Here is a 25,738-nt window from a genome sequence, read left to right on the forward strand (position 1 = left end):
TGGCAGCTACCGATATTACACTAGTGCTATATGAATTGTATTGCTAGGGATAATTTTTTAAGATCAAGTTATCGGTTTCTTGTTCTGAAATAACATACGTTTTCTTAATTGTAAAGCAAGAAACACACTTTTAAAATACGCACACAGTTAATTTGTGCATGCACACACAGATGTGAACCTTTGTGTTACCTCAGCATCACACACACGCAGATGGAGACTGCCCATAGACCTACAACACAATTCAAAGTGCATTCACACAGGAGAAGCTCAGACTCCTGGCTTGGTTCTTTAGAGTAATGGTTTTCAAACTGCGCCCTATGGAAATCTGTGGTTCCTTAAAAGCTTCTCAGGGGTTCTTTATGAGAAGACAGAAACACAGAGTGGGAAGGGATCTGGGGAGGTCATCCAGTCCAACCCAGAGGAGGCTTCCGCATCCTGGATAGCTCCTTTAGAGCTCTGACTGAAACGCAGAGTGGGTTCACCATTCTACTGACATGGAAGCCACCAGCCTCCATTGGCCCAGCCCCCTGCTCAATGTAGGATTGACTGTGCAGGACACAACTTCAGCATTCCTGACAGATGGCCCTCTGATCTCTGCCTACGTATTTTGATTGAAGGAGAACCCACTACCTCCTGAGGCAGTCTGTTCTAGCAATGGTCGAAACTGTCCATTTTGGATTCTCTCAGTTACTCCTTTTTCCAGTCAGTTTTCAGTTTGTTGTGAACTTCGAGATTTTTTTTTAAAGTCTGCATGAACATTGGTACGCATTTTGTGTGCATTTCTCCTAATTCATTTTCGTGCACAACCTTGCATAAGATACACATTGTTGTAAGCAATTTTCCTAATATAAGGCATTTCTTGATGTTATTGCCTGAAGGTTATTTCTGAATGTTATAAATACGTACTGCCATAAGTATTTTTGTGTGCGCTTTTCCCTAACATACACATTTTTGTATGCACTTCCGGACTGCAAAGCTCCACTGCAAAATTCGGAGAAGTGCGAGTTTCAGGGCATGCATTAGTCCAAATGTCAGAAATTAGGCAACCTCACATTAAAACAAAAACCCAAATTAATCTTTTCCCCATCCCTAGTCTGTCCCACTTTCAAACGGCTTGTATCACTAGACATCTTCTCCTAAAGCTTAGATAAAACCTGCTTGCTTGCGATTTCCATTCCTTGGTTCTAGTTCAGCCCTCTGGAGCAACAGAGAACACGTCAACCCCATCTTCTGTATGACAGCCCTTCATATATTTGAAGACAGCTAGAGAGTTATAGAAATGATCAGCAATGGCAGACCAGCTTCTCCGCAAGACAGCTTGCCTACCACTATGGATCTTTGCGGCAACACACAGTCAGAGGGGAATGACAGGCATGTTTGAGCAGGCTTTGTAAAGCACAGGGGTTCCTCAGCAGAAAAGCCAGCAGAGAACGATTCCCTGAATGTAGAGAATTTGAAAGCCGCTGCCTTAGGACAAACTGATGAGGAAATCCTACGAGGGAAGGTTACAACAGCTGCGATTGTTTAGCTTGGGAAAAAGGTGAGTAAGGGGAGACGTGACAGAGGTGTAGAAAATTATGCTTGGAGTGGAAAAAGTGGATAGGGAGACGTTTTTCTCCCTTTCTCATAATACTAGAACCCCAATGAATTATTCAATGAAGCAGAATGGTGGGAGATTCAGGACAGATCAAAGGACGGACTTCTTCACACAGCGCAGAGTTAAACTATGGAATTCACTTCCACAAGATGTAGTGATGGTCACCAATTTGGATGGCTTCAAAAGGGGGTTAGACAAATTCCTGGAGGAGAAGGCTATCAATGGCTTCTAGTCTTGATGGTTATGTGCTATCTTCAGTATCAGAGGCAATGAGTGCACCAGTTGCTGGGGAACATGGGCAGGAGGGTGCACTGCACATACGTCCCGATTTCCTCATAGTGGGCTTCCTATGGGCAGCTGGTTGGCCACCGTGTGAACAGAATGCTGGAATAGATGGACCCTTGGTCTGATCCAGCAAAGCTCTTCTTAGGTTCTTATGATACATGCAGCTTCATTGCTTGACAAATGCATGCGCCTTCAGAGAGCAGGTACAACAGATGGGGGCTGCTTTCACCATCACCCAAAATATTATGTTTTTCAAACAAAAGGTGGTTCATATCTGCAGCTGAGACTATGGGGGTGTTGCTATTCCGCAGAGCCCTGAGTGTCCATTTGGTGACAATGGAAAGTGTTTTCCTTGGTGTAATTGCCACGCACGGGGCAATTTTCAAAGGGCATTGTAGCTGGGGAGGGAAGGGTTTACTCTCCCCCCCCCAATTCTCCCTGCATGGCAATTAAGCTTAGAAAAAACTTATTCCATTGGTTTGGGATGATTTGGGGCAGGCTGCAAATTAACTGAAGAATTTACTTTATTTCAGATAATTTGAATAATAATAATAATTATTATTATTATTATTATTATTATTTTCATTTCTATACCGCCCAATAGCCAAAGGTCTCTGGGCAGTTCACAACAATCCACAGATAGAAACAGCATAAAAAATTAAAATATACAAAATGTAAAACAATTTAAACAGCTACAAACAATTTCAAAAGAATACTAGACATGTACAGGCCCCATCATATGCCATTAAATGCCTGGGAGTAGAGGGCAGTCTTAACCTGGTGCCAAAAAGATGACAGTGTTGGCGCCAGGCAGGCCTCAGTGGGGAGATCATTCCATAATCGGGGGGCCATGACTGAAGACATCTATCAGTAGATCCTAATCTACTTTCTGCCACCCCTGTTGTAGGATATCGGGAAGCTCTTCTCTGAATGAGAAGTTAATTGCCTGGCTTTGTCTCCTGTGAAATTTAAATGAATCCTAGTAATTATTTTTACACAGATATAGATATAAATCAACATATGCTAATTTTATGCAAATTTGTATCTTGTGGGCCTGGACCCCAAATCTTTTAAAGTGCCTAGCAGCACACCTGGCTGAGTATCATCAGTATAATTGGGACCACAGTACCTGACGAGCGCCTCTCCCAGCACGAACCTACCCGTGCATTACGGTCAACATCTAAGGTCTTCCTCCAGCTGCCTACTCCGAGGGAAACTCGGAAGACGGCAACAGGGGAGAGGGCCTTCTCGGTGGTGGCCCCCAAATTATGGAACGATCTCCCCGACGAGGCCCGCCTGGCACCAATATTGTTATCTTTTTAGCACCAGGTTAAGACCTTTCTCTTCTCCCAGGCATTTGGCAGCATATGATAATTTTTAATTGATCCTGGGATGGCATATGGTTATGGTTGTCTGCTTTGAGATTGCTTGTTGAAGTTGTTTTAGATATATGTTCTTGTATATTGTTCTGTTCGTGTGTTTTTTGTGAAATTGGCTTTTAAAATCTATATATTGTATTTTTAAATGCTTTAATCTTTGTAAACCGCCCAGAGAGCTTTGGCTATTGGGCGGTATAGAAATGTAATCAATCAATCAATCATCAAGTAACACCAACAGCATGTGTTTGAACCAGCCCCTTCACACCAATCCAAAGCACAGAAGTTCACATTTAATGTGCACTTCTGATAACTATCACCAACAAGGTACCCCACCCCACCCCGCTGACCTTTTGTGCAAAAAAAAAAAAAAAAGCAAAACGACCCCATGCAGAATCAGCTCAACAAACACCGCAACATAAAAATGGCTTTTTCTAAATCGGACACATTAAAACACTACTAAACCAGAAGAGACGTTTGCATCTAAATATTTCGAACGACAAAACGTTAGGAAAGAACAACCAGCCAGCCATGTGCGATGGTAGCACCTTGGGCTATGATGGGTTCGTTTAATGTGTTTGCTTGTTTATTTTTGTCAGATCATATTAGCTGATCAGAAGTGGAACGGTGTAATTCTTGTTTGAGAGAGCCCCAGAAGCAGCGGGAGTAATGTTGCCTGGTCAATAACTAGCAATATCCCATCTGAGCATGGTTGCAGGGGACATCTCAGGATCATGCATGGATAAAAAAAGAATAGGATAAGCGATACAGGCTTCTGTGCATTTCTTTCCTAGTCAGCTTCTCAATGCAACCTCATGAGCAGGGTCATTAGATCAATACTATTCAAAGCCCAAAAATTATCCAACCAAGAAAGCAATGCCTACAGTGAACGGAATCCTTAATGCTACCAACATTCCATGGCACCGGTCCTCAAGATGACCGGGCAAAAGCATTTGGCACCCATCTGGAAAAGAAAAAAATATGTAATGCTGTGAAGGAAGGCATGCATCATCCAGTTCCTACTGTATTGCAGGACTACAGCCAAGACGCTCGCTTTACCAAAGTTTAAGGAGGAACTGGACTGACAGCAAAGGTTTGCTACCTTGTTTTATAATGACCTCCCTAAGTCAAGAAAAACAGCACACCATTTAGGCATCATAAAGGCACAAAGACAGCTCAACTAGTAGCATTTACTTGTCATCCTTGCCCAAGGGCACAGAATATTCCTAACAGAAAAGGTGCATTTTAAGGATCCTAAAGAAATTGGGAGGGGGAGAGCAGAACAATGGGTTACCTCATAGGTTTCCTATACTGTAGGTCTACACAAGTTCAGGAAAGATGCTGCACTGATTGGGGAATTTGGGGTGGGGGGTGTCAGGTCTGGGCTAAAATGCATTAAGGGGGCATCCATCTTTGAACAACTTTACTGTACTTCTTAAGAACACATACACACTACACTTCAAATGCCATCTAGTCTGCGCATTGGTGGGTGGGAGGGTAGGGAAAGAGGAGAAATCCATGTCCACAGAAATGCCTATAGAATCTTCAAGGCATTAGTTAGTGACTTTATTTCGAATACCACAGCTTCAAGACCGGGAAGCACACCGCACAGATTATTCACCTTTGAATGCAAATGAATCATGACATGGTCCAGCCCTGCAAGGTGCAAACCTTATTCAGCTTAAAGACGTGGTTGTTCTTGCAAGGGCTTCCATATTATTTTTCAGGAACGCTTCCAGAAAGGAAGAGAAGGAACTTAAGATTACTAATTACTCTCTCCTCCAGCACCGGCTTCCTCCACTCAGGTGGGCAACAAGAAAGCCATTTTCTACTGTGCTATGATTCTAAAGTGACAACCCTGTTGTAGATGAGGAAACTAGCAAGCTGCAAACGGAAGCATAAGGGGGCGATTCACAAATCCAACCCAATGCATTCAGAACACTCACAGGGTGGAAACAAGGAGCAGAGCTCAAAACACCCAGGGAAACGGCTGTGTCATCACCGAACATGCAGGCTCACCCAAACGACATTTACTGCACCACCACAGAAGTTAACCTTGGGCAATTTTAATGGTGGTAGAAGGAGTAACACTAGATTTAGCAACAGGCAGCCATGAGGCTGAAGGCTCCCATGAGTCCTGCATCCATTTGTGCACAATAAGAACGGCAGAATTCATCTTGGAGACATTTTTCAAAGATCTCTACGGACCATTTTTAGACATCTTAACCCCCGAAGAAGGCCAAATATATACTACTGGGCCTAAGTGCACTGGGCTACTTCAAGGAATAAAACTCCCCCCCCCCCCCAACATCTTGAGACTTTGTCACCTTGTTCCCATCCTGCACAACACGTGCTACCCAGGAGAAGGAGTCAAATGGAAGAGTCAACGGCAGAACATCAGGTTGGCCATAAATTGCTACAGAAGTACCCCAATTCAATACCAAAATCCTGCAAGCATCGGCTTCTGGCTGAAATCCACATCCCAGAAGGAGGGCCATGGCTGCCCCCTCCCAAACTCCCCTTCCCCAACCTTGCTGCTGCCTGTTCATCTGCCCTCTCTGAGTGTGCAAGCAGCAACGAGACGCAGCTACCATCTTTCTTACCCTCCCTTCTGGGAAGCAGTGTCAACAAGGCCTTGAGAGAGAAGGCAAGCAAATATGCAGCCATGACAGTACTGACTGCCACAAAAGGTGTACTGCCCAAGGAACCCCAAAACATGGAACTGGCAGAGTACTACAGTTACAGAGTGGGTCCAGTTCAGCCTCTCCCAACCTCCCCCCCCCCCCCGAGATGTGTTGGGCTACCACTTCCATAATTCCCAACTCCCAGCTCATCTGGAGAGCACCAGGTTGGGAGAGCCTGGTCCAGTCGCTTTTGCTTGCATTTATAGAAGGCTGGGCAGACGTTATTTGGAATCCTGTGTGTGTGTGTGTGTGTGTGTGTGTGTGTGAATTAATTAATTAATTAATTAATTTCTATACCACCCAACAGCCGAAGCTCTCTGGGTGGTTCACAAAAATTAAAACCACAAAGCGTAAAACAATATAAAAGATTAAAGCTTAAAACCACAATAGAACAGTGCAACCAGAATAAAACCTAGCAACAATGCAGAGATTTAAAATACAGACTTAACACACCAACGCTAAAAGACTAGGAAGTTAAAATGCGAAACTATTGGGAGAATACAAAGGTCTTCACCAGGCGCCAGAAGGAGTACAACATAGGTGCCAGGCGAACCTCTCTAGGGAGCTCATTCCACAGCCAGGGTGCCACAGCAGAAAAGGCCCTCTTCCTAGTAGCCACCCGCCACACTTCCTTTGGCAGGGACTCATGGAGAAAGATCCTTGAAGATGAGCTTAGGGTTCAGGCAGGCACATATGGCAGGAGGCAACCCTTCAGATAACCTGGCCCCAAGCCCTTTAGGGCTCTGAATGTTACTACCAGCACATTGAATCGGGCCCGGAAATGGACTGGCAGCCAGTGCAGCTGGAAAAGTCCTGGTGTAATGTGATCTCTTTGGCCAGTCCCTGTTGACAATCTTGCTGCCCTGTTTTGGACTAGCTGAAGTTTCTGGACCGTTTTCAAAGGCGGCCCCACGTGTAACACATTCCAGTAATCCAGACAAGAGGTTATCAGAGCATGGACAACTGTAGCTAGGCTCTCTGTCCAGATAAGGGCATAGTTGGTATATTACGCCTCACGCACACACTTTTTGTCCCTAACTCATAACCAGCTAATTGTACCAGCACCTAACACAATCCTTCACTTCTGAGCGCCTGCCAACGCGCACACGACCAGGCTGGGCACGGGTACGTGGAAAGTGTTTCCGCCCCCGACAGCTGCCACCCATCCAGCTACTTTCACATACCTGCCCTGAAAAGTACCAACCTAATGCCCACATTTGAGAAGGCATCTAGATAAAAATTAGGAACACTTAACTCCATTTCCCACCGCAGAGGCTATATCGAAGATGCATGCTGTGTTACGCTATTTCCAGCATCTTTGCTAAAAATAAGACCTGTGTTTTCTCAGTGATGTCGATTCTCAGCATATCGGGGGTGAGGAAGGGGAAGAAGAGAGAAGGAATCACATAAAGCAACAGGCCAAAAGAAGAAGAATCTATTATCATTAAGTGGGCTGTCACTGGCAGTGACAAATAAATGAATTTGATGGTTTTAGATCAGTCATTAGCAGACCTACCCCCGGGCTGATAACAGCTGAGTGCCTGGTAGGCAGAAAGTTGGGAAAGCCTACATGTGGCTTCTTTCTGGCTTTCTCCTGCCCCATATCCCAGCAGCAAAACCCTAGTGTGCGGGGAGGATATTCTTGATACACGAGACACAAGAGTATCGCCTCCTCCTTTTTAAGAGGGAAGAAATATAAACCCACCCAGAAAGTGGGGAAACCCCAAGAACAAGATGCTTGTTCCCATTCTGCCCATGAAGATGGCCAAAGAGCAAGCACAGGATTAATCTTGATACTTACGTTGCTGTTGTTGTTATTTATTAATAACTGAGTATTATTTATTCATCACCATTAATCACAGAATTTCATTTATATGTTGTCTTTCTCCCCTCCCTCCCCCACCCTTTCCAAATTTATTTATCTGTTCTTATAGGGTGCAATCCTATGCATGTTTAGACAGAAACAAAGTCCTACAATTCCCCAGCCAGTCATGCTGGAGTTGCAGGTCTTTTTTCTGTCCAAACATCTGTAGGATTGCGCCTTAAAGCAATTTTACCCCACTCTTCAGAAGGAATGGCTCCCAGAGCAGTTTATGCATTACACAGCTAGAGCGCAACGATACAAAACATTATTCCAGCATAAAAAACCAACATGATGCTGTCTCTCATATCATAGAGTTGTACTTTTTTTTTCTTCTTTTTTAATACTACTCTCTTTTTGAACTGCACTGGGCTTTCAACATGGCTAACAACACAATTTAAAGAGAATACAAAATACCATTTTTTAAAAAAAAGTTAACAATGCAATCTAAAAACTTAAGCCAGCCATTCCCCAAACGTGTACCTTCCATTTGGCCACGCTGCCTGGAGGATACTGGATTGGTGGAGGCTGATTTAAGCATGCAAAACAGCAGAGATAAGTTGCCACTAAAAAATTAAGAGCGTGATGAGAGCACCAGGCACCACCGCAGAGAAGACCCTGTCTCCAGGAACGAAACCAGCTTCCAAAAGCCAGGAGCACCTAAAGCAGGAATTGGGTAACCTGTGCCTCTCCAGATGTTGTTGGACTCAGAAGCCCATCAGACCCAGGCAGCATAGTCAATGGCCAGGGATTATGGGAGCTGTGGTCCAACAACATCTGGACAGCCATGGGTTCTCAACCCCTGGCCTAAAGCAAGGCCTCCAAGGATACTTATAATCTCAGCAGCTTCATATGGAAAAGGCATCTTATAAAATCTCTCTCCGGTCAGCAACTAATCTTTTTAAACAGTGGGCTGGCCTTCCACAACCCCATGCCCTCCAGATGTGTTGGACTATAACACGCATGCTGGGAGTTGTCGTCCAACACATCTGGTGGCCACCAGGTCACGGAAGGCTCCTTTACAGCCATTTAGAACAACAACAATCCTCTGTTGGCTCAGAAGATTCATGCAACTAGAGATGCATTTCTTCTGTTGGCTCAGAACTCCCGTCCAAATAGAGAAATAAAAACACAACAGATTTGATCTTTGTTCTCACCCATGCACATTACCACTAGAGCTTGATAAAGCTCTCCGTGTTCAAACGACAACGAAATGCTTTGGTATCAAAGTTTCTGAAGTTAGAAGGCCGATGGGTTTGGTTTCTTGGCATCATCCACATAACCAAAGATGCAAAGTTATACCAGTTAGTCCCTGCCCTTCTACCATTACCCATGAAACCAAGAATTACACAAATGCTACGGCAAATTTCATGGAAGGCACAGTTGCCTGGGACAGCACAAGTAGTTCAGGATTACACATACTTGTAATCCAATGTAAAGAAGCAACCAGGGAGACCCAAGTTAACGTTATTTTAAAGAAAAACATTTCACAAGGGCAAATATTTCTTCCAGCCATTATAAACTGCATCTTCTTTCCTTCTAATCGCTTGGCGTTGTTAGAGGCATCCAAATACTGATAATATAGAATAGACAGGTACAGACATACTGGCGACAATCACTTAACCATCTCTTTAACTGTTACATCTGCAATGGGCCAATGGAGGATAAAAGGAATCATAGAATCATAAAACAGTATAGTAGGGTTGGAAGGGGCCTACAAGGCCATCGAGTCCAACCCCCATATTTCTGCACCTACTAGAAGGGCTAGTTTACATAATTTCTTGGCGAGTCTCATAGATCAGTAGTAGAGTACCTGCTTTGCAAGCAGAGGATTCCAAGTTCAATCCCAGGCATTTCCAGCTGAAAGAATCAGGGAGCAGGAGATGGGAAAACAGTCTGTCTGAGATCCTGGCAAACCACTGTCAATCATAATAGATAGCACAGAGCTGGATGGTCCAGTGGCCGGACTTGTTATAAGGCAACTTCCTATGTCCATACGACCAAGAATATCTTAGGATGGCAATTCGACCTTGCTATCCTAAATCAGTGACATGGCACTTTTTAAAACAAAGGTAAATCACTCTGTCTTTTTGCTGCCCACTCTTGCACACTAAGACAAGTCCCTGGCAGTCAAATTCTGAACTCCACACACACGTCTGCAGAAATGAAGACCCGCCGCTGTCCTTTACAGTCACTTGGCCCAAGAGAAAACAAAAGGGATTCAAGATTCCCTCATTATTCAGGGGCCCGTTTGCCACCTTGCTTCAGCCTCCGATTAGCCCTTCCCTGAGCAGGATGAACACAACCAAAGGATGAAGTGTATTAAAAGCTTATCTCCCTATAGTTACCCACTTGAGTCACCTAAGAGGAAGTGGCAGGCTTTACAAAAGGTGGTTCTTTTTTCTTCTAGGCCACAAATGTCTAACCTCAGGTGGCTTTTATTTATTTACTACCCCATTTTCCTGAATTTATATTCAAACGACAGGGCTAGAAAACCCATCCTACAATGTGAACGTCAGACTCAATAAAATATCACAATTAACACAGAGAGTAATAAAACTCGAAAGCAAGATCAAGGGATCCGTTACAAGTTCGAACGCAGCAACCTCTAATGATCAGACGCCTGTTGGAACAAATGGGTCTTAAGTGCATGTCTAAACAGAAGAAGAGAAGGAACCTGGTGGATCGTACCAGGGAAGGGCTTCTACGAGTTAGGCCAGGGGTCCCCAACATGACGCCCACGGCTGCCATGGCAGCCGTGGGCACCTCCAATGGCACGTGCACAGCTCTTGCTCCCTGCCCCCTTCACACACAAAAATTAATAAGAAATTGAAAAATGTTAGTGTGTCAGGTTCTCCTTCCTGTTCCTGAACCTGCTGCAAATCAGCTGTTCAATGGGCAAGAAGAGAAAGCCAGGCAAAGAGGTAGAGGGGAGAGAAAGAGCGAGGCGGGAGGCTAGGAGCAGAGGAAACAGCAAAGTAAAGAGGTGAGGAGAGAGAAATAGTGGAGCTGATGCTGGGATGGAGAGAAACAGCAAGATAAAGGGGTGAGCGGGAGAGAAGAGCCAGGCTAGGGGCTAGGAAGGGAAAGAAAGGAGGACGCTAGGGGCAGGGAAGGGAGAGAAACAGCGAGGAAAGGAGCTGGGTAGAGAGAATCAGAAAGGCTAGAGGCTGGGAGTGGAGGAAAGGGGGAAAGATGGACATGTCCTTCGGTGTGGACGGAATACTGGGCAGGCCAGGAAGTGACACTTTCTATGTCTTCCTCCCTCCCAGCCTCTAGCCTCGCTGTTTCTCTCCCCTCTGCCAACTCTTGATTAGCCAGGCCCCCACAGCAGCCATTATGTGACTACCCACATCCCCTACGGGAGCCATTTTGTGGTAGTGCCCATGGCAGTTTCTCAAATTCCCAAATGTGCCCCTGGGTCCAAAAAGGCTGGGGACCCCTGAGTTAGGCCGAAGAGGCCCCTGTTGTCATCCCATGTGCTGTACCTCTAATGGCAGCTGCAATGCCTCCAACACCAGTCTTAAGGCCTGGGCGTGTTCATGCAGGAAAAGGTGATTCTTAAGATTCCTTGGCCCTAGATTATTAAAGGGCTTTAAAAGTTAGAACTGCTGCATCTTGAATTGATCCCTGGAACAAACTGCTTACCAATGAAGATGATTCAAGGCCTGAGTTATATGATCAGAACTTGGTGCTCTAGTTTAAACCCTTGCAGCTACTTTTTGAACTGTGTGTGCAGGCAGGCTAATGGCTTTTGTGAACTAATTTGCAAGACTGCACTGAGCACAAAACAGATCACAGCCACACAATGGCTGCGTTCGCACATAACATTAAGCTATGGTTTAGGTTAACCATGGTTTGTTGCTTTAGCCATGAATTGTCTTGCAGACAAACCAACTGCAGCATGTTTTCCCTATTTCTGGTTTGTTTCTCTTCCACCCACTATGGCAGCCTTCACAGCACTTTCGTTTCCAGGCTGCTCTTGTGAAACACATCTATTTCACTGTGGACAGCAGTGCAAACAAGCCAGGATAAGCCATGGTTCTGGATTCAAACATCACAACAAGCCATGATTGAAACAAGCCAGACTTCATAAGCCAACAACAAACTTGGCTCCTATTTGCAGTTTGTAGCTGGTTAACCAACCATAGTTTGTTTTCAAGGATGAAGTCAGGCACCATAACAAGCAAGATTTCAACAAACCACAACATGGCTTAGCATTATGTGCAGACCAGGCCAATGACTTAGGCACATACTGTGCAAGAAGAATTGGTGATGGCCACCAATTTGGATGGCTTTAAAAGGGGGCTGGACAAATTCCTGGAGGAAAAGGCTATCAATGGCTACTAGTATTGATGGCTATGTGCTACCTCCAAGACCAGAGGCAGTGAGCCTATGTATACCAGTTGCTGGGGAACATGGACAGGAGGGTGCTGTTGCACTCATGCCCTGCTTGTGGGTTCCTGATTGACAGCTGGTTGGCCACTGTGTGAAGAGAATGCTGGACTAGATGGACCCTTGGTCTGATCCAGCAGGGCTCTTCTGATGTTGTTAAGAAGGGATTCACACCGCATGCAGACAAAATACTGCACTGCATATTTCATATTACCAACAGCTTTACTGTAAATACACACACACCAGCCAACAGCCTTGACTGAAAGATAACTACCATGCCTAAAGAGCGGGCTAAGGTTGCAAAACTTTAGGGGTCAAGGTCAGGAGAGTTTGCTCACACCTGAACAGCTATTTCAGGAGCAACCAATTTCTGTGGATTCAACCATCCACTAGCTCAGCTGAATTTTTACATTCTGAAAGCAAACACAAGCTATTTGAACTAGGGCAAATTAACTTTTCAGTTCAGAAGTCTTATTTAGGCAGCTGATCTTAAAAGAAAGCCAACACACATTTTTGTAGTCGGAAAGCATGAATGCCACTAACAATCAAGTCCATTCTGCCTTGTTAGATTTTTGTCAGTCCTCGATATCCTTTCACGCATCCTCCCATTTATAAGCCCTTTTTAAAACACAAACCTTGCCAAATCAAAATGGATTAATAAGAAGAAATATCCAAAAAGCAGGTGCAAGACAAAATATAGGCCTTCCACCTGGGGGAACCACATGCTGAACATGGAAGCTGACATACATTTTATATTTTCATTGCACCTTTGAGACACTCATAGGGGAGGGGGGGAACTCTATGCAAAGAGGATTTAGGTTGATTGCATTAGGAGAAATTATCATGTTACCAAAACTCCAGACCCTGGACTTCAAGCCTAAAAAAAGAAGTTTGTACTAAGCTATAGGGAAGACATTGCAACTAGCAAAAAAAGTTTTGGTAGCTATTTTATGGCCACCGCAAAAGCTTTTGAAACTATCCTAAAAGCCAAAATAGTGTCAGTGAACTTCAGCTACAGAGAGGCTCTGGCGTGGTAATATTATGTCCGAACCCAGAACTCATTATGTCTGAACCCTGGGTTACAACTCTGGCTTGTCAGGCGAGAGATAAGACCAAGTTCCTGGTTTGGACGTAACACTAACCAAGAGAGTCGAGGCTGTTCACACAACATGCTAACCCACCCTCAGTGGTTCAGTGTGGTTTGTTTTGAACCATGGGTTAGCGTGTTGTCCGAACACAGCCAGGGTGGCTTATCTTCTCAAACAAGTCACCTTGAGAACCCATGGTTTGTCATTGGGTTGTTCAGGGTGGTTAACGAGCCACACTTCATGGTTAACACGCCACCCTGGCTGCGTTCAGACAACACACTCACCTAGGGTTCAACAAACAACCCACACTCAACTGCTGAGTATGGGTTAGCGCGTTGTTTGAACAACCCCCCTGGCTTGTACACCTGCTCCTAATGGCTGGAGGAGCCAGGCACACTAGCTTATTCACGGTAACCCCAGGATTTTTTTAAAACCTTGTTTATCATTGTGTGTCAACCAGGCCAGAGTGTAAAAACAAAAGAACTTACAGGTACTTTATAAACAAAGAGAACTCACTATGGCTGTACCTGGCTTTGTATGTAACCTGAACACTTCCAAGCATTGAAGAAGGTACCTTTTGGACACAACCCAACTAAAAGTTAAGCATTTTTCAGCCCCACGGAGTTCAACTGGGAAGTGAAACATGTGCTTAAATTTCTCCATTAAAAAAATAGTAGATCTTAAGAATTGCTTAACTTTGGCTGGATGATGCTCTTTAATTACACTGCAGTAGCCTCCTAAATTGGCAGAATATAGAACCTGGGTTGAATACTGCTCTTCTGGCACTTCTGAATCTTGCCCTGAAAATTTGAGCAGCCACAGCAAATATCTGTCTGGCCTTTGAAAAACCTACTAGAGTTTCAGAAAGTTTTAATCAAGTTGCCACACTTGCTACATCAATGCACATGGTGCAGGACTAGACAATTAGTAGGCTTGCATTTCTTCAACTCTTTTCCCTACCAATTCAGAGGCATCCGTATGGTGTCTTAACCTTTCATGCCAATCCATCTCCTGTAATTGCACCAAAAGCTGTGGAATCGGTGCAATCTGGAGCAAATGCACGTGGACAGGACACTTAAGTATTTATGTTCAGGGTTTTTGTTTTTGGTTGCACTGCATCATTAGGTTTATAGTCTTCTTACCCAATATTGCAGTGCAACCTACAGCAAGAACCCCACAATATGAAAGTGTTCTGGACCTATAAATAAACATTACTATAAGGAGTGGCAGGAGGAACAGAACCAACCAAAACTTCACATATGCAGATGGGATTTTACATGAAAATCAGTCCAGAAAAATGGAGCTGAAAAATAAAATTTCCCCTTCCAGGATTTGTACATCACTATTTTTAACCATTGTACTGTCACAGAATGCAGACATGCCTTTTAGAAAATACATATATAGCATGGCCTTTTCAGGTACTCATCTAACTGCTGCGGAAATTGTTTCTTGGCAAGTTGCTTGTCAATTCATTAGCTCAGTTGTTGCCAAACCACAGTTATGGAAGCTTAACAATGATTTGGTATGATGCCTGAGTCGACAAACCATGGCTTACAATCCACCAATGAGCCATGTGCAGGAAACCATGGTTTGAAGTGGGATTTGCATGAACTTGGGTTTGGCATGATGTCCTGAATTAACAATCCTTATTATGAATCTAGAGTACATCCATTGCTGTACTCTAGAGGTTGCTTGCACTAAGAAGACAGGAGCAAACATCCGAATCCAAATGCCAAGAGGGCAGGAAACAAAAGCAGACAAGCCGCTCTATGACAGTTTCCCCCATGAGACACTTGGAAGCTGAAACCATGGCTTGGGATCTAAACAATGGTTAGGGCAAACCATGGTTGGGTATGATATCTGAACCAAGCCGGGTACAGGCTCTTCTAACACATGAAAAAAGCTGTGTATATTAAATCCTCTCCTCTGCCTCTTCCTGGTGCATTTTAAGAGGCGCAGGGGAATGTTTTGGTGCAATGTTTGAACTGAGCTACAGTTGAAATTGCCCTGCAGAAGGCAGGCAAGGGTTGTACCCCATATTAGTCCTATTCATTTCAATCGGTCTGCTCCAAGTAGGACTAACATGGGATACAACCCCAAATGAGGAGTAGTGAGCTTTGGCCTTATGTCTTATTGGCTCTCAGCTGCATTGCTCAAGGAACATTTGTTCTGGAGGAGCTCAGAGTGGGGGTCTTCTCGGCTATGGCACTGCAACTGTAGAATGCCCTCCTCAGGGAAACCCACCAAGCAGCTTCACTGTTGTGCTTTAGAAGATGAGTAAAAATATTCATTCCACTCGGCTTTCAACTGTGACCGATACTGCTGCCCTTTAGCAAATCAACCAATTTTGCCGAGTTGACAGATTTTATGTTTAGCTCATTTGGCTTGTAAATCACCCCCAGGAGTCACTTGGCAGTTACTGTGTTTTTTAAAAAATGCAAAGGTGACTTCAGCTGCAATCCTAGACCTGCTTACCTGGGAGTAAGCCTCAGTGAAATCAATGGGACTTACTTCTGAGTGGACACACATAGGATTTCAGTGTTAATGGCTGAATACAGCTAGCCTTGTGCTAATAGCTGAATACAGCTAGGCGTGGGCACTCTTCTCTCTTACCACTATATATTTTTAAAAAACACAAAGATAACCGAGCTGGTTCACGAGGAAAAAACAATCCAAATTCCACAGTTGGGCAATACCTTTAACAAGACCAACCAACATTCCACCAAAATGTGCGAGTGTTCCAGTTCTCCAGAACTCTTCATCAAGCTAGGCGAGTTCTGTAGAACTTGAAAGCTTGCACATTTTTGTGGAATTCGGTAAATATATGCCCAACTGTGCATTTTGGACTGATGTTTTTCTTTACATATTTGAAGAACCACTTGCAAAAGGTTTTTATATTTTGACATCATCATATATGGGAATATACATACTGAAAGCAAAGAACTGGACTTCTCCACCTTTTGGGTCTTCCTCCAGCCCTCTGCACTGAAGCTTGACTGTCACCAGCATTGTTATTATTTTAGCACCGGATTAAAACACACTTATTTGCCCAGGTATTTTAAACTGTTATGCTGTTCTTTGTCTATTTGCTCTGCCACTTTTTATGCTCGATTTCTTTTACAGTTATGTTGTTTTATGGTTTTATTGTATAATACTGTGGCATATTTTGGTTTTTATGCCTCTTGTACAACACTCTGATAAACTAGGATGAAGGGGGGGGGATACTTTTGATAAATAAATCATTGCTAAAATTGCATATTCATTTTAGCTTTTAAAATTCAATATTGTTTGAGGCAGTACCCTACTAGTTTTTTCCTAAAGAACTGCAAACTGTTCTTTGGATGTAACTTTTACATTTCATATTATTGTTGTACAACACCAACAGAAGTCCCATCTCTCGTGAAGTGTTCCATTTGAACAGTCTCTCCTGATCCATTTTTGACACATATTCCCTTGTTGGCCTGTGCCAGCAATATCATACTCAAGACATCCTTCCTCTTAACAAATGGACAGAAAAACAGCAACAACAAAAAATAACTCTAAGAAAAGTCAGTATAAATTGGCTTTGAAAACCAAGCGAATTAAAAAGCTGTTGCAGCTGAGATTCCTCCGAGTTGAACGAAGGAGGCGGGGAGAGAGAAAGAGTCAAAGAGAACTCTGTCGAAACGTGGGCCTACTAGCCCAGCAAATGCTCCAGTAAACAGACCAAATTCATTCACTGCTTGTACACATACATTCTAAGAAAATAAGGCTGTGCATTCACGTATGGCTTTTAAAGGAGGCCACACCAAACCTACCAAAGTACTTATGCCTGTGCAAACTACCTCATGCCTGAGCTGGACTACAGTTCGAAGCATTTCATTAATGCCACATTTCCCCTTTCTCCCTAACCAAACTGGACACCAGGAAGTGATCCCATACCATCTTCCAGACCAATTGTACATACACACACACACACACCCCTTCCCTTCCAGGAGAACACACAGAAGGACACTAGCCATGAGTTTCATGTCCAAGTGGAAAGAACTAATTAGTCCCAACTGCAGGAACACTCTGGGGGATGTGCCATTAATGCTAGATGTTCTTGTACTCATTGAGAAGAATGATTTCAGCCTGCACTTAAAAGAAAAACATCACACAGACCAAAAGTATTTCCTTCACTTTATGGAGGCAAAAGCAGCCACACCGTGCTAACACCCAGCCAATGCCGAAAGCTGGCGCTCACAGAAACCTTGGTACAGAGTTTTGTTTTCGGAGGTAGCCTTCAGACAAAAGCTCTTTTGAACATGACTGACATGCCCTTGCAAGCAACCGAATGCATTACAACAAGGCGGCCCTAAAGGGAGGGGGGGAGAAAAAAAAAACCAGAACAGGTCACTTATCCAATCAAACTTAAGGCTCTTTGTTTCGAAGCTTCTTTCACACAGTGCTCAGCTCTCCGAAGAGCTCAGGCCTTCCAATTCCAGCCAGAAGTTTGCTTGCTCAAAAGCCTACGAACAAGCATTTCTCAGAACCTTACGCGCTACAAAGAGTGGGAGGGGAGCAGCAACTTTTTTGTCCGAGAAAGAACAAACAGGAGAAAATTGTCCCCCATCCTTCAGCAAAAGAACAAACCTGGAAAGCACAACCTCAAACAGACAAGTTGTTCACTTTGTCAACATATCACAGCTGCTCAACAAAGCAATATTCTGTTAAGACCAGAGGAAGGTGGGAGAAAAAAAAAAACCCACAGGTTTCTTCCACCAGATGCACAACGACACAGAGCACTTCACAAGGAGATGTTTCTGCTTCTGCTGCAGACAGGCCTTATTTCACCCAAGGCAACTCTCCTGTAGTTTTCAAGGCCCGAAAGACACCAGTTACACCAGCCTTCAAAACCTTCATTGCAAGTTCTTCTCCACACCTCCCCATCCTTCCCTGTTTTGAAACTTCCACTGCCCAGCAACAGCGAGTCTCAGTACACTTAAAAAAAAAACCACAAAAAAAACCCCATTATTGATCCTTCTTTCTTACCTTAGGCTGAGCTCTTCGGGGAAATGCAACTTTAGGGTCAATCTGTGGGGTGGGGGGAGAAAAATGGAAAGCAACGTAATTTGCGCATTTTCCTCAGAGAGGCAGAAGAAACAAAAAGATTACACTGAATGATGAATCCCTCATTTCTCAGGTACAAGAGTCTTGCAGGGTAACTAGTGGGTGAAGAAGCTGTTGGGGTGGGATGCAGTTGTATGGGGACAGTGTAGGACTAGAAAGGGAACTAGTGTGCTCTGTGAACTTTGAACAATATACTCCTAACCCCAAATCTTTTTTTTATTATTTTTATTTAGTAGAACCAGGAGTTCCCTGATGCTAATTTGACCATCAAATCCTGGGTGCCAGACATGGGTTGGTGTATTCTGTAGATTACTTGTTTAAAAAAAAAATAATGAACATTTTAGAAAGAGAAACTGTAATCTACAAAACCTTCTGATTTTCACCATCTGCAATCTTCAGGCTGTTTTGTGTTTATTTTGTTTTGGGCTGTTAATGCCTCCACAGTGTAAGAGAAGTTTTGTTTGTTTTTAAAACAGCAACTGCCAATTTTAAATGATTTTTTCAGCTAAAATGCCTGCAAGAAAACCTTTTTTTCCTTTTTTTTTGTTTTACAACTGCAACCCTGATTAATTTTTTAACAGTCATCCAGGAAAAAAAAAGTATAAAGACACTTTTAAAACACCAATTCTGAATGCACAAAAACAGTCTTCAAAATCCAATGCTAACTTTTTATGAAAAGGAGTCATCTGTTTCAGGCAGATTTAGCTGTGTTGGATTTTTTTTAACTGGTTCAATCCAATAACACTTCCTGATTTATTTATTTATTTATTTGTCGCTACCTTCACTCTTTCACTTTCAACACAAACAATAAATAAATAAGGCGACAGAACTACATACCAAACTACAGAACTCAAGGTTACTGCAGAACAATAACAACTACAGTTAATTCATTCCCTAGACAATGTGTACAGGACCAAGATATCCGTCTCCAATCTACTTTGCTCTGGACACTGCCCGAAATATTTTGAAATCACTCAAAGTAATCAAAGTGTTGCACATACCTGGCATAGATTTATAACCTTTTGAGTGACAAATTTAGAGAACGGAGGGGGAAGCAGTACAGAGCAGAGACAAGGATGCCCACACTGTCATAGCTACTTATAAATGAATTAACCTTAGATATGGTAAGCATGTGGCTAATAAGGAGTACAGGTGTGTTTCCAAATTGTTTCTGTATCTCTGTCAACGGGAAGTGATATTGCTAGCCAAGATATGGGGATGTTAACAGAAGCCTTTCACACCACAAACCTATATATGATTACGCAAAAATAAGTCCCAGATAAATGGGTATAGGTCTGCAGCCTCAAAAAAAAAAAAAAATGGCAACCAGCCATGAAAACCTAACTTTTGTTTGCCATCCAGAATTGAGTCTTAACAGAAACTTTTGCTCAGAGCATCAGAATCGCTTTCAGTAGGTGTAGAAAATATCTTTGCTGCTTGGGTAAGACAGGACATTTTCAAGCTACTTTCATTCAACTGGTGCCCCTTAGCTGGCATGTGCCATCATACCATTCTACCAGCTATTTCTTCTTTAAAAGAAAAACCATATACCTGAGAAATGAGTGATTATGAACCACTGTAATAATTCATGAAGCATACAGAGGAAACTCATAAGTCCTTCATCTAAAAAGCTAACCCTTTCATAGAGATTAACATTATCTACATATATATATTCAGCACTGGCTAAGTATTTGTCTACCAGAGAAATACAACAGGTGTAGATTTACCATTGAGTTGCCTAAATGTTTAGGGGCAGAGCATAGGGATGGGTGGGGGAAAGGCATCTTACAATGGTTACATCAACTCCCCTCGCCCCACAAAAAAATAAACAGAAACCAAGAAGTGCGGGGAAAGAAACATAGCCCAGTGTTGAACCACACACCCACAATATTGTTCTCCAATTTTCCAGTGGCAGAGATTTGAATAACATCAAATTCCATAGAAGTGTGATACACACAAAACAAGCAAACTGAAACGCCAAAGGGTGGGCATTCTTTGTACGCAGCGCTACGACGTTTCCAAATTGGAATAAATCTTTTGACGCTGTCTGCATTTTTAAACTGACACAATCCACATAGCAAATCCATACCTGTTGCGTATCCCTGTCAACTATTTAAAGAACAGCCAACAGAAAAAAGGGCTACTAAAAATAAAATTAGTTAGTTAGATACAATGCTACTTACTGTATCTACAAGTCCTCTAGGAAATGACTAATAATACTATTTCTGATACAAATGGCCATTACCTAAACCAAGCTTTTAACGTAACTGTAAACAACAGCGACGACTTCCATGTCAAAACCCAACCGAGCTCCTTCCTGCGCTGAACGTTGAAACAGAGTCAAATGCTATGCAGTACTAAAGGACAAGAAACTATCAGAGGTCTAATAAGAGGACATCTCATCTTAGCTTCTTTCTTTACACTCTGGAGAAACAGAGACTTCTTAGGACAAATATCCTAAGTCAACTCAAGTGAGTTTGCACTGCGTTATGATTAAACAGATGCAGTTTGTCTTGCTTGCATCATAAACGAAGTAATGCAGGTATGGCTCAACCCATTTCCTAGCACTATTACACACACACACACACACACACACACACAGAACCAGCCATAGTAACCCTTACCAACCTCAAGCATATGAACAACATTTGCACACATCACTTATTAGCCTCATTTTGCCCCCCACCTTTCTATCTTCCTCAGCATCAAATTTAGATTCTAAGCTCCCTGGGGATGAAGACCTGTCCTTTTCATCACTCTGTGAAGTGCCACGCACTTAACTGCACTTTATAAACAACGATAGCCACAAATGCACTCTAGGAATTCATTTGTGGAGTAGTGTACCTTTTTTTTTTTTTTGGTGCAACTGAAGACACCACTTTTAATGTGACTCAAAGCATTTCACCTGCCTGGATTTTTGGCAAACTTCTTGTTTTTTTAAGTTGTAGGTGCACAGCTGATTTCTCAGGAGCACAGATGAATCTTATGAACTTCTGCCCCCCACAATCAAATAGTTAAGGAATGTTCAAGCATGGGTTACATGCATGGCAGACTTTGTACATAAAGTTATTAGAAGTCATTCCCCCCACCCACCCCAAATCTACCTGCTTCATGAAAGGGCACTGATGGAAAGGAAAATCCCATTTAATTTAAAGCAAGTTAATTACATAACAGATCTTAGTAACATTGGAGCATAATCTCTCAAACCCTCCCATTAAAGACACACACCACATTTACAACCTGGAATATGTACTACTTAAAAAAAATCCACACAACACCCACATTAAAACTAATTATAAAAATGTAATGGGTGTGCATTAGACAGTGGCAGCAATTAGATTTCTGCCTTCTCGGAAAAGCATGCCCCCACCCCAGAAGGAAACTGCTTAAACAGAGGCCGCCTTTAATGGTATCCTTTTAATAATAAGTTTGCCCAAACCTTACTCGTGCAGTGAAGTTACCAGGGCACAAACCTCCCTTTCTGGTACCACAGATGGGTTAGGAACTGATACAGTATTGGATATATTGGGGGGTGGGGAGCTTAAGACACTCTTAAATCAGACTAACATAGCAAGCGGTTTTCAGCACAGGGCAATGGGATGATTTTGGAATCGGATGCCATCAACAAGAAACAAAAAAATGACTGTGACACTGTTGCATTTCTGTTTTCAAGGTAGCTTTCCCTGCGTACTAGTTGCAGAGTCTCAGAACACCCTTACTTGTTAGGTTACTAAAAAAAAACATCCTCCTCACCTCGCCCTCCAAATAACTGGAAGGGCAATGAGAAGAAAAGGACTTTGAAGATTTATGCATTGTAACTTGGCCCTTAAAACTTGTAACTTAAAAAAAAATCAGATCAAAAGAAGCATCTTTCTGATCTGTAAAGCAACTTAGTGGCTGATTTCCTCCCGCAGCTTTCTAATCCAACCCAAGCCACAACTTTGTACATGGATGCATACTTTCTTAAGCAGAGTAGCTTAAGTTGTAATTGGCAGAAGAAAGCTAGGCACCATGAACCGGTTTAAAATTGGAAGTGCCTGGCAAGTTAGTTAACATTTTAGTAAGTGTTTTTAAGAGTTATATAAAGCCAGAATGAACGTGCAGGTTCAGTGACAGCCTGGTTTTGATTTCACTAGTAAAAACTGAATTAAAAACCCATCACCCTGGTACACCTTAAGCAGACAAAAAAAAGGACACTGTCTCTTTAAATGAGCCTGTCACAGTCATAATATTGCAGGAAATAAAGGAGACATTAAACTCACACACACACACAGACTCAGAAACATCGATGCCACATCATATAACATACCGTCTTGGAATCTAATTCATGATGAGGTTGAGCTAATACTTTATCTACACTTGCCGGATCAGCAAATGTAACGAAACCAAACCCCCTGAAACGAGACAAAGAACAAGAGCGGGTGGGAAACAGGGACAGCAAGAACCCGGCACTAAAAAGAAGCGGCAAAAATATAAAGACACACACACTTTCATCCTCTATTCTAATTTTGCCCTCTTTCAAAGTACCACCTTCTCCTTAAAATGTGCTAGGGTTCAGGTGGATAGGAAGACTTTTACATTTCTAAAAATGTTAACCCTTTCTCTTACCTCCCCTCCACACACCCCACCCCTTAACTTTGCACATTCAGTTCATGCTTTGTTTTATCAAAAACTACAGGACAGGTAGGATCTGATCCTCTTTCTTAAAAGGAGGATTAAGAAGCCGAAAACACAGGACAAGTAAGTTTGTGCAATTGGTACTCTGAAACATAACAGGTTCCCACAAATTTAAACCCACCCACCCCCACCACCAATGTCAACATTTATAAATAGGATGTAGAACTTCAAATCAGGAGTACTTTAGAAGTTTTTTTAAAAAAGGAAAAAGATTTTAAACTCCAAGAATTTTTTTTAAAAAAACTGTTGACACTTGATAAACAGACAACATATTCACAGTTCCATAAAACACACACAAAGGAATATCTGTGCAAAGAAAACTTTGGTTTAAAAGGTGAGGATCTCTTTACCTGGAGCGCTTTGTCGTTGGGTCTCGCATGACCATACATTCTCTAATGTCTCCAAATTTGCTAAAATAATCTCTAAGGTTATCTGTGGGGCAGAATAAAGAAAGCAAAAGAGGCAGAGATAGAGCATAAAAGGAAAAGATGGGGAAGAGGGAGAGAGAGAAGGAAACAGAAGCAAATGTTTTCAAAAATATGTATTAAAAACTGGCCACTCAGAAAAGAAGAGTAACATTTAATTTTCTTTCATAGAAGGTGGGGAAGGGTAGACCAGAAAAGACAAACCTTTCTTTGCTTCCCCCTTTCCCCCCCCACCCCACCTCGGCCCGCCACCCCTTAAAAGTGCGCGCACGCAAATTTAAGGTCGAATAGAGGACTCGAGAAACAGATCTCTTATATGGAGCAAATAAAATATCTCATCTTCTTAACCTTGTACGGGGCACAACCATGTGTCTGTCTGTGCCTGTGTGAGAGTGTCGGAAGGTGGTGTGGGGGGGGGGTGTTGTTGGCCGGGAAGGAGGGAGAACCCAAGGAAACTGACCTGGGATAACAACAAAGACCTATCAAAGGAGGCAGGGCTGGAGGGACCGGAGTGGAGTGGGAGATGGGGGCTCCCCCCACCTCTCCCTACACGGCACGCGTGCACACTCACACATAACACACACCCTCGCCCCCTTACCTGGTGATGTCTGCCAACTCAGGCCGCCAATAAACATTTTGCTGGAAGAAGAAAACATATCTGAGTTAAGCACAGATGTCAGATCGGCCATTTTGACGTGTAACTTACAAAAGCTAAAAGGAAGGGAGAGGTGGGAAGGGGGGTGGGGGGGGTGAGGGAATCAGAGAGCCTGGCTTGGGAAGAGGGAGGGGGGAGGAGGAAGAGGAGGAGGAGGAGGAGGAGGAGGGGGGGGAAGCAAAAAAAGGGGTGAAGCAGAGATGGGGCAGGGGGTGGGAGGCAGATCAACACAACCCACCCAAGGTGAGTAACTCAGGGAGAGAGGGAGGGAGAGACAGAAAGCGATCCAGAGGGACCCGGCGCAACATCAGCCATGGGGCTTGTTTCTCTCCCATTTATCCCAGATTTGGAAAAGGGACGGGGGCGGCGGCGGCGGCGGGAGGGGAGAAGGGAAGAGCACATAATAAAGTCGGCATGCAAAAGGGACCAGCGAGCGGGGCGGGCGAGATCCAACTTACCCAGGGTCGTGCTGCGAGTCGGTGGGGCTCCCAGAAATCGCCTGGCTCCCATCTGCCTCCATGGCTGCAACCGAGGAGAAGGCTCAACCCCGTGGAGGGAGGGAGGGAGAGAGAGAGAAAACAGCCCCCCCAGACAGAAACCCCCCACCCTCCCCCCTGGTCCTGCCTCCCCTCTTTGCCCCCCCCTCCTCCTCTTCCTCCTCCTCTTCCTCCTCCTCCGCTCACTTCTCCTTCTTATCTTTCTTTCCTTTTCTTTCTCCCCCTCTCTCTCTCTCTCTCTCTCTCTCTTTCTTTCTTGTCCTCCCTGCTACCGGTGAATATTACTGGTTGGAGGGGGGGGTGGGGGGGGAGAGGGAGGGAGAAAGAGAGAGAGAAGCCGGGGGAACCAGCCGGAGCCCTTCACACGTGGGCTCGGCTCAGCTCAAGCGCCTCGCTTCTCTCCCTCCCCCCTCGCCGCTCTCTCCCCTTCGCGCACAGCCATCCTCCTTCCCCAGCCAGCCTGCTCCCTCCCCCCTTCCTCCTCCTCCTCCCCCCCCCCGCAGAACGCACGTGGGGCGGAGTTCTAGAACGCGGAGTAACCAATTCGGGGGACGTCACAATCGCCGCCCAGGCTCCGCCCCCTCCTCGCCCGCCTCCCCCCCGCGCCCCTCGCCACGGCTCCTTCTCCTGCGCGCACGCACAGGAACGCAGCGGCTGCCGTGCGCCCTGCTCGGCCGTGACCTCGATCCTTCGGCTGGGCGCCAGTCAGGCGCTGCGCCGGGCGAGGAGGCGCGTTGCACGCCCTGCCTGCCTCCTTGCGCTCTGCCTGCCTGCTTCCTTTTTCTCCCTGACCCGATTTCCCCATGGAAGCGGGGCTGGCGGGGCTCAAGTGAGAACAAGACGCACGGAGGAAGAGAGAGGGGGGCGAGGGAGCTAAAGGGTAAAAAAAATTAAAAAAAAATAAAAAAAAATCCAGTGTGGGTCCTGCTTGAGAGTCGACCCGTTGAAAGGAATGGGGCTTCAGTTAGCCATGCCTAAGTCAAGTCCCGTTTTGGTGGTGCGGCCACGCTCGGAACGCTGTGCGCGGTTCCGGTCCCCTGGAACCTGAAAAAGGAGGCTGTAGAGCTGGAAAAAGGGCAAGAAAGGGCAACTGAAATGATCAAGGGG

At 44.1% G+C, this 25,738-nt stretch overlaps 1 protein-coding gene across 6 annotated transcripts in view; it reads right to left on the reverse strand.

Moving 5' to 3' along the window:
• The window catches only part of MSI2 (musashi RNA binding protein 2), a 546,823-nt gene extending 521,700 nt beyond the window's left edge, over positions 1–25,123 (reverse strand). For all 6 annotated transcript variants that reach the window (XM_084822450.1, XM_084822448.1, XM_084822454.1 and 3 more), the window contains exons 1-5: positions 24,593–25,123; positions 24,078–24,118; positions 23,405–23,486; positions 22,687–22,771; positions 18,300–18,341 (exon numbers count right to left, since the gene is read on the reverse strand). In XM_084822450.1, coding sequence (XP_084678576.1) covers positions 18,300–18,341; positions 22,687–22,771; positions 23,405–23,486; positions 24,078–24,118; positions 24,593–24,654 — 312 coding nt within the window. In that variant the 5' untranslated portion in view covers positions 24,655–25,123. The remainder of the gene's footprint in view (positions 1–18,299; positions 18,342–22,686; positions 22,772–23,404; positions 23,487–24,077; positions 24,119–24,592) is intronic.
• Positions 25,124–25,738: the final 615 nt, after the last annotated feature.

The sequence above is a fragment of the Heloderma suspectum genome, chromosome 16, assembly GCF_057233095.1.
Source record: "Heloderma suspectum isolate Gila_16-S chromosome 16, 16-S_ref, whole genome shotgun sequence".
Classification (NCBI taxonomy): domain Eukaryota; kingdom Metazoa; phylum Chordata; class Lepidosauria; order Squamata; family Helodermatidae; genus Heloderma; species Heloderma suspectum.